Here is a 13,016-nt window from a genome sequence, read left to right on the forward strand (position 1 = left end):
TGACTTATGCATTCTGAGAAAATTTTCTGTCTAATTTATAGCCTCACCCCAAACATGCTACTGTAGCAAAAGCGCGTCTACGAGGGAGCGATTTTCACAAATTCTTCTCAAATAGCATCCTGCTAGAAGCGATTTTATACTATTTGCTCAGAAACGTCAAAAAAAATTATTTCTTCCATGACCGACTGTAGCAAAAGCGCGTCCACGAGGGCGCGATTTTACAAATTCTTCTCAAATAACATCCTGCTAGAAACGATTTTATACTATTTGCTCAGAAACGTCAAAAAAATTTATTTCTTCCATGACCTACTGTAGCAAAAGCACGTCCATGAGGGTGCGATTTCACAAATTCTTCTCAAATAGCATCCTGCTAGAAGCGATTTTATACTATTTGATCAGAAACGTCAACTCGAAATTATTTCTTCCAAGACCTAAAAACCCTAAAAAGCCTGAACCCTAAGCCCTAAAAGCTGAAAAAACCTAACGTGGGAAAAACGGCAAAATCGCGTCCCCTGGAACGCGCTACGTGGCTCAGGAAATCGCGTCAACGTCAGCGCGCTTACGTGGACCCGATTTGCCGAAAAATAGACCATTCTAGTAAATAATTAAATGATGGGCCTATTTCGGTAATTTTCTAAAAAAAAAGGGGCTTTTTTTTGGTAAAATGTCCTAAAATTTCAACCTTGATATTATCAAAAAAAAAAAAAACAAATATAAACGGGCCAACCCGAACGGACCCGTTTCAGGATCCGCCCAATTGATCTTAACCGGTACTGTTTAAGCATACATTAACTAAGCCTTTTATTTCTTGTTTATGTATCTGCAAAAATAAAATAAAAAACATTCTAAATCCTCAAAACCGTTGTTCAAACGTATCGGTTCTTTTTTGCCCTAATTTCATCGAAGAAAATCTCAGGTATTTTTGAAATCCATCTACGTTTTTTTTTATTTTCCACGAATTTGATTTGCGGGAGCTTTGGAAGATGTGGAGTTCGATTGCGGATTTGAAAGAGAATTTGCATAAGATCGCGCTTGATGTACACGACGATGAGGACGAAGAACGCGAGATCTACGGTTCAGGGAATGGAGATCATTGGCCATTCTTTGATAGAAGGAACTCTCATAGGTTTGCCCATTCAAAGCCCGTTTCTGTCTCTCCGATCGCTAATGGAATCGATTCGCCGATAAATTCTGAGGTATTATTGCATTTAGTTTTCGCGCTTGATTTTTGTTTAAATTAATGTTTGGCTCCTCTTAGTTTGGAATAAATTCAGCTTGTTTTTTTGATGCATTTGTAGAATTATGGAATGATTTTAGTTCACACTACAGTTTGAGTTCGCGAATGAGTGAACAGTCTCTATTAATTGAGGATATTAGTGTCGATCTTTTATTAGGGATATATATCACATTTGATAGTTTGAGTAGGTAATATTTTGTCCTTTGGCAATCTGGAACCAAGCTTTGGGAAGTGATAGCTTAAGCCTGAAACTACTCTGTAAACACCGAGTGGTAGATCCAAAACTTTGACTTGATGAATTCAATTTCCAAAGACTTATTGCTTAAACTTATATATATATATCTTGGTGAGGTTTGAAGTTGTTGATAACATGAAATAGTGCTGAGATAGTTCAAGGATCTTTACATGGATGCATAGAACTTTTATTTGACGATTGCAAGTCTAACATGCTATACTAGTAACATTTATATTGTATTTGTTCTTGTCATCTTGGTGTTGATAGAGAGCCTCCTAGAACCCAAGTAGCTGAGTGTAATCTTTTCTAGTATTAAGATTTTCATATTTGCACGAGAACTAGTTAGAAAAATTTATTCAGGTTCATAATATGGTCTCTGCCATAATATTTGAAGAGTATTTGACTTTGGGTTGAATGTAACCTCTTTTAGGGCTTCCTAAGCTCCTCTTTTGGTGTCAGAGATGACTGTTTGCTTTTTGATTGAGTCAATTGTAGGCATGAATTTTTAGTCTTTAATCTCATGGAAGTTACTTTACTAGTGGGCTTGGCATTTCTAGGGAATTTGTGGTATTTTACTTTTCATGCATGATAAATAAACTGTGTTATGATTATTTTTGTAGGTTGAAAGATACAGAGCAGAAATTAAGAAGCTTCAGGAATCTGAGGCAGAAATTAAGGCTTTATCATTCAATTATGCTGCTCTATTAAAAGAAAAAGAGGTATCTGATAGTTTTCGTATTGTTTGATTTAAAAATATCTTGTGCCAACTTGGTAGTTTACAATTATGACCGGTGATATATTTTATGGCAATAAGGGCATGCTGTGGTTGTTCTAGTTTATTTCCAGGATTGGTCTAAAATTCAGTTCTTACAAATGATAATAGTTCAAATAATTTACAGCTTTCTTCTAGTTTTTAAACATTTTCAAATGGCTGTTTTCTCTCTATTTGCCTTGCATTTCATTTCCAGGAGCAAATTTTGAGGCTGAACCAAGAAAATGGCTCATTGAAACAAAATTTGAATGCGACAAATGCAGCTTTGAGTGCAGCTAGAAGTGAAAGTTCCAAAGTATCTAGTAATGGAATTAATGCACCCAAGGTAGTTGCTACTCTCAGTTAGAGTTGTCTGAGGTTTGTTTATTGAGAAATCCTGGAATTAATGCATTAGGTTCTGTAATTCCGAAGGCATATGTAGTTCCATGTAATAAAGCAAACATAATGTGCTACTACTGAGTCTGCTGTTTCTGATTGCTTCTGTAACTAGAGAGAAGCAGGTCTGAAAAGGTTTTGTTGTATTATGTTTCATACCTCTGGCAACCTTGAACCTCCCAATAGGTGGATGCCACAGAAAGTTGAATGTAGAGATGAATCCTTGTTTGTAGAATGAAAGATTGGTCTTTTACTTCTTGTAACCTTGTGGTCTTGATGTCTCTCCTTCATAAAATGAGTTGGTTGGGATACTTGGATGGTTTGGTGGCTCAATTACATAACACGCGTGATATTAATTATTGAGCTTTCTTGTTGTTCTTGTACTGGAACATATATTTATTTCCACTGGATATGTTGTAAGTTTGCCTTGAATTATGATTCTGCTGCCACCAAGCCAGAAGTGACCTGCTATCGTAATGTGCATGTCTCTGTCTGTTAAATCATTGTTTATTGGCTGATTGGCATTAGCCATTTCTCCAGGGAAATGGTGATCAGTCACCACACCAACTGCGTAAGTCGGCAAGTCTAGTAAAAAATCGTCATGGTGGAAACCAAATGTCCAATGGTCTTACCTCTAAACATGATGGAAGAGAAAAGGTAATGGCACTGTTTTCCCCCCTCTATTTTATTATAAGAGGCACTATTAGGATGTTGGAATGTAATTGGTGTTCACCTGGTAATGAAACCTTTTGCAGTTTTGCTTTTTCCCTCTTTTGTTTTAGGGGATACTAAGCTCTTTCTTGGTTTTTTCCATTTTATTCCAAAATAAAAATTTTCGTCTGTATTTCTAGTTGTTTCTTAAGATAACAGGTGAACTTGATGAAAATTTTATATATATGCATGCCTTCTAGGAGCTTGCAGATTTGCTGGAAGAGAAAAATAGGTCCCTGGAGGCAGTTCAAGCTAGTCATGAACAACAAATAAAGCAATTCAAGATGGAACTTGAAAAAGAGCGTGATAAACTAGTGAATGTACAGATGAGATTGCAAGGTATAATTTGTACACCTTGAGGACCCATTTATGATGCTTGCAATATCATCTGTTGTCAAGCAAAGGAAATATCATCTTTCTTCTTATTTATTGTAACATTCCAGAGGAGCACAAGCAGAATGAGTCTTTTCAGGAGGAGCTTAAGTTACTGAAATCAGAGAAGGATAAAGTAAGCTTCTAAATTGTTTGGTGTTGATAGATGTTATCATTGATTTGACTTTTTTAAATGACCTCGCCTCCACCCCTTCTTTTATAGCACATGATGGTTCCTCTGTTGAAAATTGCTTAATGTGTTTTCTTCAATTCAAGCAGTATTCATACACATTTACCCTTGATCATCAACGTGGATAGCGATGATGACTTGACAAACTTTACGTGCTTTCTATCGCTTCAAATTAGCATGTTCCAATTGTATAATCTAGTTGCTGTACTTCATTTCTGTATTTTTAACATCAATCCCAGTATCTAGGATCTTCCTTGAAATTATTATGTTTCTGTGACTTTTTGCATAATGTTTATTCAATATCGGCTAATTGTTTAGCTTGTTATCTGTTTGCTACTTTTGTATAACTGTGTCCTTCATTTGAATAGCGTTTGGGAGTTAGCAAATCATTTCAGTCTATGTTAGTTGAAGACCATTTTGAGTTCCTCATTTGTCCCATCTAAAAGAATCATGCATAAACTCTTCTCTATTTTTCTTTCTCTCTGGATTTTAATTGTCAAATATTCTTACTTTACTGAGCATTGACAGACGTTCACTGAGTTGAGCAAATTACGCAGTGAATTGAATGGAAAAATGGTAGAAATAAGACGTTTGCAAATGGAGTTGAATAGACAGGAGGATGAAAGTACAGATGATACACAGGATAATTTGAAAAGAGCGATTGCCACCTTGGAGAAAGAGAACACTCATCTAAAGGTTGATACATGCTTGCGTTGTTAATAGTTTCCATTTAAAGAAGTGTATTATCGTCGATAAATATTATATTGCTCCTTTATATTGACATCGTGCATGTACTTCCATTTGTATCCTCTCATAGATGGAGAAGAATGAACTTGAAGCTGCCCTGGAAAGTAGCAGGAAACCTTTAACTGGCAAGATCGATCCCAATGCTTCAGAGACTCTGGTAATATCCAGTTTGCTATGCATGAACCATATTCTCTTCAGGTGTCATGTGTGCATATGTTATGCATTGGCAAAGTTTGATTCATTATTGGTTATTGTTATATTTTCTTTGCTGAAACTTTTTATCTGCAGCATTTCAATTTTATCAATTCTTTGTGTAATATCTTTTTCTCCAGAAGTTAGATTCATCAGGAAGTTCTCCCCGGATGCAAGAAATGGAACTATCACTGCAGCAAATGGAAAAGGATCTGAAAGAAACATGCCGTGAAAGGGATAAGGCTTTACAAGAATTAAGTCGTCTTAAGCAACATTTGTTAGAAAAGGTTGCACCCCCCTGAACTTTTATGGAGTTTTTGGTGAAAATTTAGTCTTACAAGTCTTCAAGTTTAACTTATAATGGCATCTGTCAAATTGTTTAGCATAGATTATGTGATGTTAAAAGGATTTCTTTGTTATTCTTGACTTGTTGATATTACAATATGACCACCTAGTAGAGTCTTGCATGCAACTGTAATTGTCTGGCCACTGTTTGTATATTTTACAAATATATAATGCCCTACCTTGTTACCATAATTCAACCCCCCTCGGGAAAAGAGCAGAGGAACTTTTATTAAGAAATGCAGTCTTGATCTTTTTAGCTTCTATGTATTTTTTGTTATATATTTATGTGGATGAGGATGTTGGGAACATGCCACCATGAGAGAAAACAGTAGTAGCATGGTTGTCTAACTTTAGGTTTTTAATAGGATCAACTTCAACTTTCTGTTTCCTCTGTTACATTCTATGAGGATCCTGTATATTTTAATGTGATTTCTTACAATTTCTGCAGTCAAATTAAACATGGTTTATCTTTCTGCAATATTTTCTAGGAATCTGAAGAATCAGAAAAAATGGATGAAGACAGCAAAATTATTGAAGAACTTCGTGAGAGCAATGAATATCAAAGAGCTCAAATTTCACGCTTGGAGAAAGCCCTGAAGCTGGCAATGGCAGGTCAGGAGGAAGCTAAGATGACAAACAACAACGAACTTCAGAAGTCTAAGGAAATCATAGATGATCTTAACAAGAAACTTGCAAACTGCATGAGAACAATAGATGCAAAAAATGTCGAACTACTAAATCTTCAAACTGCTCTCGGTCAGTACTATGCTGAAATTGAAGCTAAGGTAAGTAAATCTTTAGCGTTGTGTATGGACAAACACTCAAGATAGCACTGGCCAAAGACAAAACTTTGATTTAATGCTTTATATTGTTCTGTTATAGGAGCATTTGGAGCGAGATTTGGCTCTAGCTAGAGAAGAATCCTCTAGACTTTCTGGTCTTCTGAAAGTATGGTCTCCCTCCTTTCCTAGTTATTACACAGTTCCTTTCATGAGTTGGAATGTGGAAAAGCATGTGTCTCAAGGTCAAGAGCTTTTCCCTTATTTTCCTTTCTGATCATACGTGCATTCTCCAGGATGCAGATCAACAAGTAGAATTATCAAAGAGGGAAAAGGAAGAAATTCTGGCAAAGCTTTTGCAAACTGAAAGAATGTTAGCAGAAGGGAAAGCAAGAGTAAACAAGCTTGAGGAAGATAACAGTAAGCTAAGGCGTGCTCTTGAGCATAGCATGACAAGGCTTAACAGAATGTCGATGGACTCTGATTATCTTGTTGACAGGTTAGCCTGTTTAGATTTTGAATCATATTCTTACTATGAGGAATTGTCTACATTTTAGAACTGGATTTAACCATTACCATGTTAACTGACACTAACTTTTGTCACAATTGAATATATTTGATTATTATTTTGTCAGTGGATTATTTATTTATTTATTTGAGTTTGAAACTGCTGTGGCTCTTTCTTTCTTTCTTTTAATGTTCTATGAATAACTAGAACGTTAATATTGCAACTGACTTTTTCGCAGGCGTATTGTGATCAAACTACTTGTGACCTACTTCCAGAGAAACCACAGCAAAGAGGTATAAAATGGTTCAAGTAATTATGTGACACAACTAGATAATGAAATTTCTCTATCCATTTCATTTTTGCGAGCTATTATTTGGTAATCGAGGCTGTGGCATTGATCTCTGCTAGAAAAAACTATTGCTGTACTCTCCTACACTTACATTCATATGAATTCCAGGTTTTGGAACTTATGGTTCGGATGCTGGGATTCTCAGATGAAGACAAGCAGCGGATAGGTATTGCTCAACAAGGTACTGGCAAAGGTGTTGTTCGGGGTGTTTTGGGTCTACCTGGTCGTTTGGTTGGTGGCATCTTGGGTGGAGGTTCGGCTGATGTACCTGCAAGTATAGCCCCTGATAATCAGGTGACTTCTTTTTTTCACCTTATTCAGAAAAACGAGTGTCCAAATTCCCATAAACAATGTTTTTCTTATTTAGCCGTTTGTCATTTGTGGGAAGAAATGGGTCAAAATTGGTTTGGTGTTCCTGAACTAGTAGCATCAGTAAAAATATCATGGAGGCCCCTATAGTAGGAGTTAATTGCACTTTGCCCCATTTACTCAAAATATGAGCAAATTAGTCTCTGTACATTAGATCGAATAGCAAATTGATCTTTTTTGTTAAAAATTTCATTCATTTGTACTGTCAAAAACTGGCGTGACTAGTGAAATAACCTGACCACGTGTATCTCATGCTAATGTACAAGGATCAGTCTTTTACAGTAAAAATGGGTGGAATTTTTAACAGAAAGATTAGTTAGGGCAAGATGCAATCAGACTCCTAGTACAAGAGCTTCCGTGGTACTTTTACCGGTAGTCTCTGAAAGAAACCTATTACATTTTCACTATCCGTGACATTCAAGTTTACGTAGAATTCAAGATGCGTCAAAATGGGAAACAATCAAATGTAACTCAGCCTTGACTATTCCCAGTATCATGAACACTTGGATTTTTGTTTTTCCTCAGTCAATTGCAGATCTATGGGTTGATTTTCTACTCAAGGAAACCGAAGAACGAGAAAAGAGGGCGGAAGATGCTAGTAAATCCAATGAAGACCTTAATGGAAGAAATCCAAATGCTACAGGACCTACTACATCTGCGACTGACCAAACAACTGGCGGTTCTGGTTTCTCTAGGTCTAGTTTCTCTCCGAGCCCCACACCTTCAGTAGGAAATCTTCGGCAGTATGAACATTCAGATTCTGAATTCTCGACCGTTCCCCTCACGACATCGGAAGGTAGTGGTCGTTTATCAAGATTACTACCAAAATACTGAAAAGGGTTTTCTCGGATGATGTAATTATTCCAAAAGGTATAGTTTTCTTTATTGGATGTTGTAGCCAAGATGAGTTCTATCTTCTAAAGTCTTCGACCAATTCCTTCATATACTTGAAATAAAAGATGAAATCCCTCCCATTGTTCATTGTTGCTCTGTTTATATGGAAAAATGGATATTGATGACAAAGAAATACTAGATGACAATAAATTTGTGGCATTTGATTTGTATTTTTGTTCCATTGTTGACTATCTGGTATGATGGTATAAGGTTATTGATGATCAATAAAATTCACTATCCAACTACAACGATTGGACCAAATTACTATTACTACATTCATCTTGTTTCTTTTAAAAGGGCCATTCTGGCTGGTGGATAACTGTTTAAGGTTTGATTTTTAAAAAAATATATATTCAAAGTCAGCTTATCTCTGTAAAACATTTCTAAATACCCAATTTTCCTTAAATTTTTCCTACATTTAAAATTTAATTTTCTATATTTTTAATTTTATTTTCATTTTGCTTTTCTGAAAACATCATAAATTCCAATTTAAAAAATACAAGTTAAATTATTTAATCACTAAATTATGGGTAAATTATTTTTGTCACCCGATTATTGACGCTTTTAGTTAGTATAATAATAATTTTAGTCTACAATATCTATATTTTGTCAATTTAACCCTAATTATATATAAAATGATAAAATTGAAAACATTAAATTTTAAATAAAAGCATATAAAAATTAAAATAGATAAAGTGGGAAAATGAGGGAATATTAATTTTAAATGTTGTCTCTATATTATTTGTATAAAAGATTCAATACCCATTCTTTAAAAAACATTAAGCAAAATTATTGATTCTCTGTTTTTACATTATTTTTCTTGACATAGCTTTTTGTTATACAAGAAGGAAAGAAATAAATCTATTTTTAAATAATTTAGAGTTTTTAACCATTTTATATATAATCAAGGTCAAATTGCCAAAAACTATAAAATTGATGACTAAAATTAGTATTATACCAACTAAAACAGCATCACTTAACAATTGAGCCATAAAAAACAATTTCAAAAACTTTAGTTATTAAATTCTATCTTTTTATTTAAGTGACCAAAATGAAAACTTATTCATAAATTAGTGACTAATGGTGAAATTTACCTAAAATTTTATTTGTTTATTTAGATTTCCAGGCGTGTAATATTGGTCCCATGAGCAAATTTTTATTTTAAAGAAAACACATAATCTAATTTAATAAAATTACTTTGACGTCTTCTCAATTGGATTTCAATTAGATTAAAAGAGCAGAAAAATGAATTCTTAAGATTAAAAAGTAAAGGGACTAAATTTTAAATATATGAAAAGTATAAAGACTGAAACCAAAATTATACCAAATCACCATTCATTAAGCAAAAAAAAAAAAGCATCCACGACAAAAAAAAAACAAAAAAACAAATTTCCACACAGGAAAAAAATTGGAGAAAAAAAAAGAAAAAGATGGTAACCCAAAAGCCAAAAGTCACCACCTCCTCCGATCAGCATCGTACTGAGACAAAGGTACAACTTCCGACAAAGGCGTAGAAATCGGTGTCGGAAGCGGTGAGTTCCGACAAACAGGACAAGACCCATTAAGTTTCAACCAAGCATCAATACAAGTTACATGAAAACAATGCCTACATTCAGGCATCATCCTCAACATCTCTGATTCTCTATACTCACACAAACATATCGAACAAATGGTGTTCCGAGCACTAGAGCCCGTCACCTCCACCGCCGTAGACACCTCCTCTTTGCTGAACCGGAACTTGGGGTAAGAGTTTATGACGGCACGATCAAGCCCAAAGACGACAACGTTTTCTTCGTCGTGTTCATGGTCTTCTTCGCCGATGAAAACAATCCTGGGGAGGACGATACCGTTGGAGTTGGCGGCGGTGGGTGTTGAAATGGGGTTGGGGGAAATGGCACGAGGTGGAAGGGGTGAGGAAGAGCGGAAGCAAATGTAGGAAGCAAGGAGGAGAGTGGAGAGGAGGAGGAGGAAGCCGAGGGCGACGACGATGGCGTAGCCGACGCCTAAATTGGTGGTGAGATAAGTAGGGGATGAAAGGGGAGGGGTTGCCATTTGAAGGGAAAGGGAGAATCCATTTGGGGACTAAAAAAAAAACACAGAAAACAAAAAGAAGAAGAAGATTGAGGAAGAGAAGGTGGGTAGATGAATGCTTTTGCTGCTGCATTTAATTTAATACTTCAGCTGTTTTTTTCAAGTAGAGCCCCTAATAGTAAGATTTCATTTAGCCTTTTATTTATTTAAAAAATAATAATTTCTTAAAAATTTATCTATTTCTATTTTTAAATACTAATTTTTATTCGTGAATATATGGAATACATGGTATGTCACATGTTACTATTTGATTATTCCGTCAATTATATCAGCTTTTAAATGTACAAATAAATAAAAGTTTTAACAAAAAAATCAATTTGCCCTTTGATATCTAACATACATAGACCAGTTTACCTATTTTTGAGTGGGGGTAAAATGCAATCTAACTCCTAGTATATAGATTTTCATAACACTTTTAATACTTATAAAGATTAATCTTTTTGGAGTTTGTGATACTTCTAATATTCATCCGACCCTTGTGGGTAATAATTCATTTATTGTATGAAATTCTTTTTTGGGAAATTGTATTTGATTTCAACTAATTTCAAACTATTTTCCATATACAAGATTCAAACTCGAGATTTTACTGTTGAAATTCCTTTTTCATTACTCACATCTTACTATGATTCGATTTTAATCTGTACGTAAAAAGTTTTCATCTATGATACACAAACTCAAAATTGTAAGTTTTGGGGTTTGAAATGCTATAATTGTAAGTTTTGTTTTAAGGGGAAAAAAGTGAAAAGAGAAAAGGGTGCTTTTCTTTCTTTTGGAATCAAAGGTAGAGTTTTCCCTGTTTTTTAATCTCTAAAAAAGGGAAAGTGTTGTAACCCAAATAAAGTACTCCCTTGGAGAACATTTCGAAAGCGGGGACATATACATACATACAGTTCTAAAACGTGATACAACATGCACCCTATGTCCCAAATATAAAATCCCAAGGTATAAATTATAAATAGCAGGCTGAATATCTCATGTTGATTTTCCTTTTTGACGAATGACATTTCTTTTTATCATTGCTGATGGATTTAAGGATGGAGAAGGTCAAGACTCTGAGTAGTTGTGGGAATTAAGAGCCTAGAGATACGAGTACAGGGTGATTGAACTTCATAGAGTTGTGTGTTCACTTTTGATTAGAAGAATGTCGTAAAGTCTTGTTTAGGTTAGTGATACAACTTGATATGTCCCAATTATAGGGTGTGTGAATTTAAAAATATTTTTAGAGGAAGTCGAAATTGAATAATAATTTATTATTTTCATCATTTTTGAAGGGATTTTCTCTTGGAGATTAAAATATAATTTTACCATCAATTAAAATTTCTATCTAGGAGGCCAAGGCTCCCGTCTGTCCTCTTCATATTTACCTCTAACGTAAATAATTGATGACATCGATCTTATCAGTGAAATTATTAGTGATTTTTTCTTTAATGGGTTTAAAAATTCTTCAAATATCTTGTTTTACACAAGTAATATACTATAGATAGCTTACCTCTATGCATTCAAAGCCAATAAGCAATAAACATTAGCCACCAGCTATTGCCTTAACTATTAGCCTTAAAATTGTATTAGCTGTGACCTAAACTAGACAGGCTCCACTTGAACAGGTTGTGTGATAGATTTTTAATGTACCAATTCAATTATGCATAGCTGCATTCCATGGTTATTAATGTTTTTTTTCCTCTTAAAAAATTGTATTTTGTCATATTTACTAAAAAAATGAGTAAATTAGTTCATGTATGTTAGACCAAAGAGTAAACTGGTGATTAACGGAACAACCAAACGTGTGCCTCATGGTTAACAGTAGAAATTGATAGAAATTTTAACAGAATGATCGATTTATTCTTTATCTAACATACAAAGACTAATTTATCTATTTTTAAATAAAAAAATAAAATACAATCTACCTCTTAATACGAGAAACTCCATAGTACTTTTGCCATCACAATCTTGTTATGAAGAAATTAAGACCATTAATAAGATCATCAAAGTAAAATTACAAAAAAAAAAAACTTTAATCCCCAAAATGGGGTTTGATTGTATGAAAAAAGCACAACAAATTAACAAAATGGAGCTGTATTACAGTCTGATAGTTTATTCTTTTTAAGTCATGGGTTTGATGCTTCTTTAAAGGCTAAAAGCAAAGCATTGGCTCCCACTTTTTCCTTACACTTCCATCTACTTTAATACCACATTTTTCTTACTAATAATTATAAAAATAATTTTATTTATCTATACCAAATATATCAAAAGTTTTTAATTGAGTTGGTATCACGAGTCAACCAAGCACCAATTCATTGAGTAATGACTAAAATATCATCGATTTACAAAGTAAATTATATTATTTCGAGGGTGTTTCTATACTTTATATTAATTACTTAATTGAGTTGGTGCCATGAGTCAACCGAGCACTAACTCAGTTGGGTAATACTAAGATACCGTGTTTACGAAGTAATATAATTACTTTGAGTATGTTTCTAGTCGTTTTATATCTTTTATATAAAAAATAAAAATGCTAAAACCCGAGTTCGGCCCGCCCGTATTAATTTTTATATTAATTTCTATATAATTTTTAAATATATATAATACATCAAAAACACTAAAAACATTAAAATAAATATTTCCCAACAAATTGAATAAAATTTTAAAAAATATGTATACTTAAATAACACTAGAATATATGCAACTTAATAAGCAAATGCCTCTAAAATAATAACAAAATTAAGAATAAAACAAGTGTTATACAATATCCAAACAATAACAACAAAATAGTAGTAACATAATAGTAAAATAGTAGCAAAATAGGGAGAAAACAACAAGAAAATAGCATTAAAACAACAAAAAAAGAGAGTA

The 13,016-nt window shown here is 33.9% G+C and overlaps 2 protein-coding genes across 3 annotated transcripts; one reads left to right on the forward strand and one right to left on the reverse strand.

Annotated features, from left to right (window-relative positions):
• The first annotated feature begins 807 nt into the window (after positions 1–807).
• Positions 808–8,245, forward strand: LOC105763848 (golgin candidate 4). 2 transcript variants are annotated; one of them, XM_012582227.2, is made up of 16 exons: positions 808–916; positions 984–1,196; positions 2,093–2,191; positions 2,441–2,569; positions 3,160–3,276; positions 3,531–3,669; positions 3,774–3,838; positions 4,421–4,588; positions 4,710–4,796; positions 4,972–5,118; positions 5,665–5,961; positions 6,059–6,124; positions 6,252–6,454; positions 6,702–6,756; positions 6,921–7,106; positions 7,707–8,245. In XM_012582227.2, the coding sequence occupies exons 2-16, from the start codon at positions 984–986 to the stop codon at positions 8,013–8,015; spliced, it is 2,280 nt and encodes a 759-aa protein (XP_012437681.1). In that variant the 5' UTR covers positions 808–916; the 3' UTR covers positions 8,016–8,245. The 2 variants fall into 2 exon arrangements, with proteins under 2 accessions (XP_012437681.1, XP_012437680.1); XM_012582226.2 differs by having other exon boundaries at positions 822–1,196.
• Positions 8,246–9,382: 1,137 nt separating this feature from the next.
• On the reverse strand, positions 9,383–10,246 carry LOC105763849 (RING-H2 finger protein ATL67). Its single transcript, XM_012582228.2, has one exon. It carries the CDS (start codon positions 10,125–10,127, stop codon positions 9,528–9,530), a length of 600 nt encoding a protein of 199 aa, XP_012437682.1. The 5' UTR covers positions 10,128–10,246; the 3' UTR covers positions 9,383–9,527.
• Between the last annotated feature and the right edge of the window lie 2,770 nt (positions 10,247–13,016).

The sequence above is a fragment of the Gossypium raimondii genome, chromosome 12 (assembly GCF_025698545.1).
Source record: "Gossypium raimondii isolate GPD5lz chromosome 12, ASM2569854v1, whole genome shotgun sequence".
NCBI classification, from domain to species: Eukaryota; Viridiplantae; Streptophyta; class Magnoliopsida; order Malvales; family Malvaceae; genus Gossypium; species Gossypium raimondii.

What these genes read in the sequence shown, in the direction of transcription:
- LOC105763848 (XM_012582227.2), top strand. Translation starts at nt 984, where the DNA reads ATGTGGAGTTCGATTGCGGATTTGAAAGAGAATTTGCATAAGATCGCG. An exon ending in ATGGAATTAATGCACCCAAG is followed by an intron (nt 2,570 to 3,159) that starts GTAGTTGCTACT and finishes CCATTTCTCCAG; the next exon opens with GGAAATGGTGATCAGTCACC. An exon ending in AAGAGAACACTCATCTAAAG is followed by an intron (nt 4,589 to 4,709) that starts GTTGATACATGC and finishes ATCCTCTCATAG; the next exon opens with ATGGAGAAGAATGAACTTGA.
- LOC105763849 (XM_012582228.2), bottom strand. Translation starts at nt 10,127, where the DNA reads ATGGCAACCCCTCCCCTTTCATCCCCTACTTATCTCACCACCAATTTA.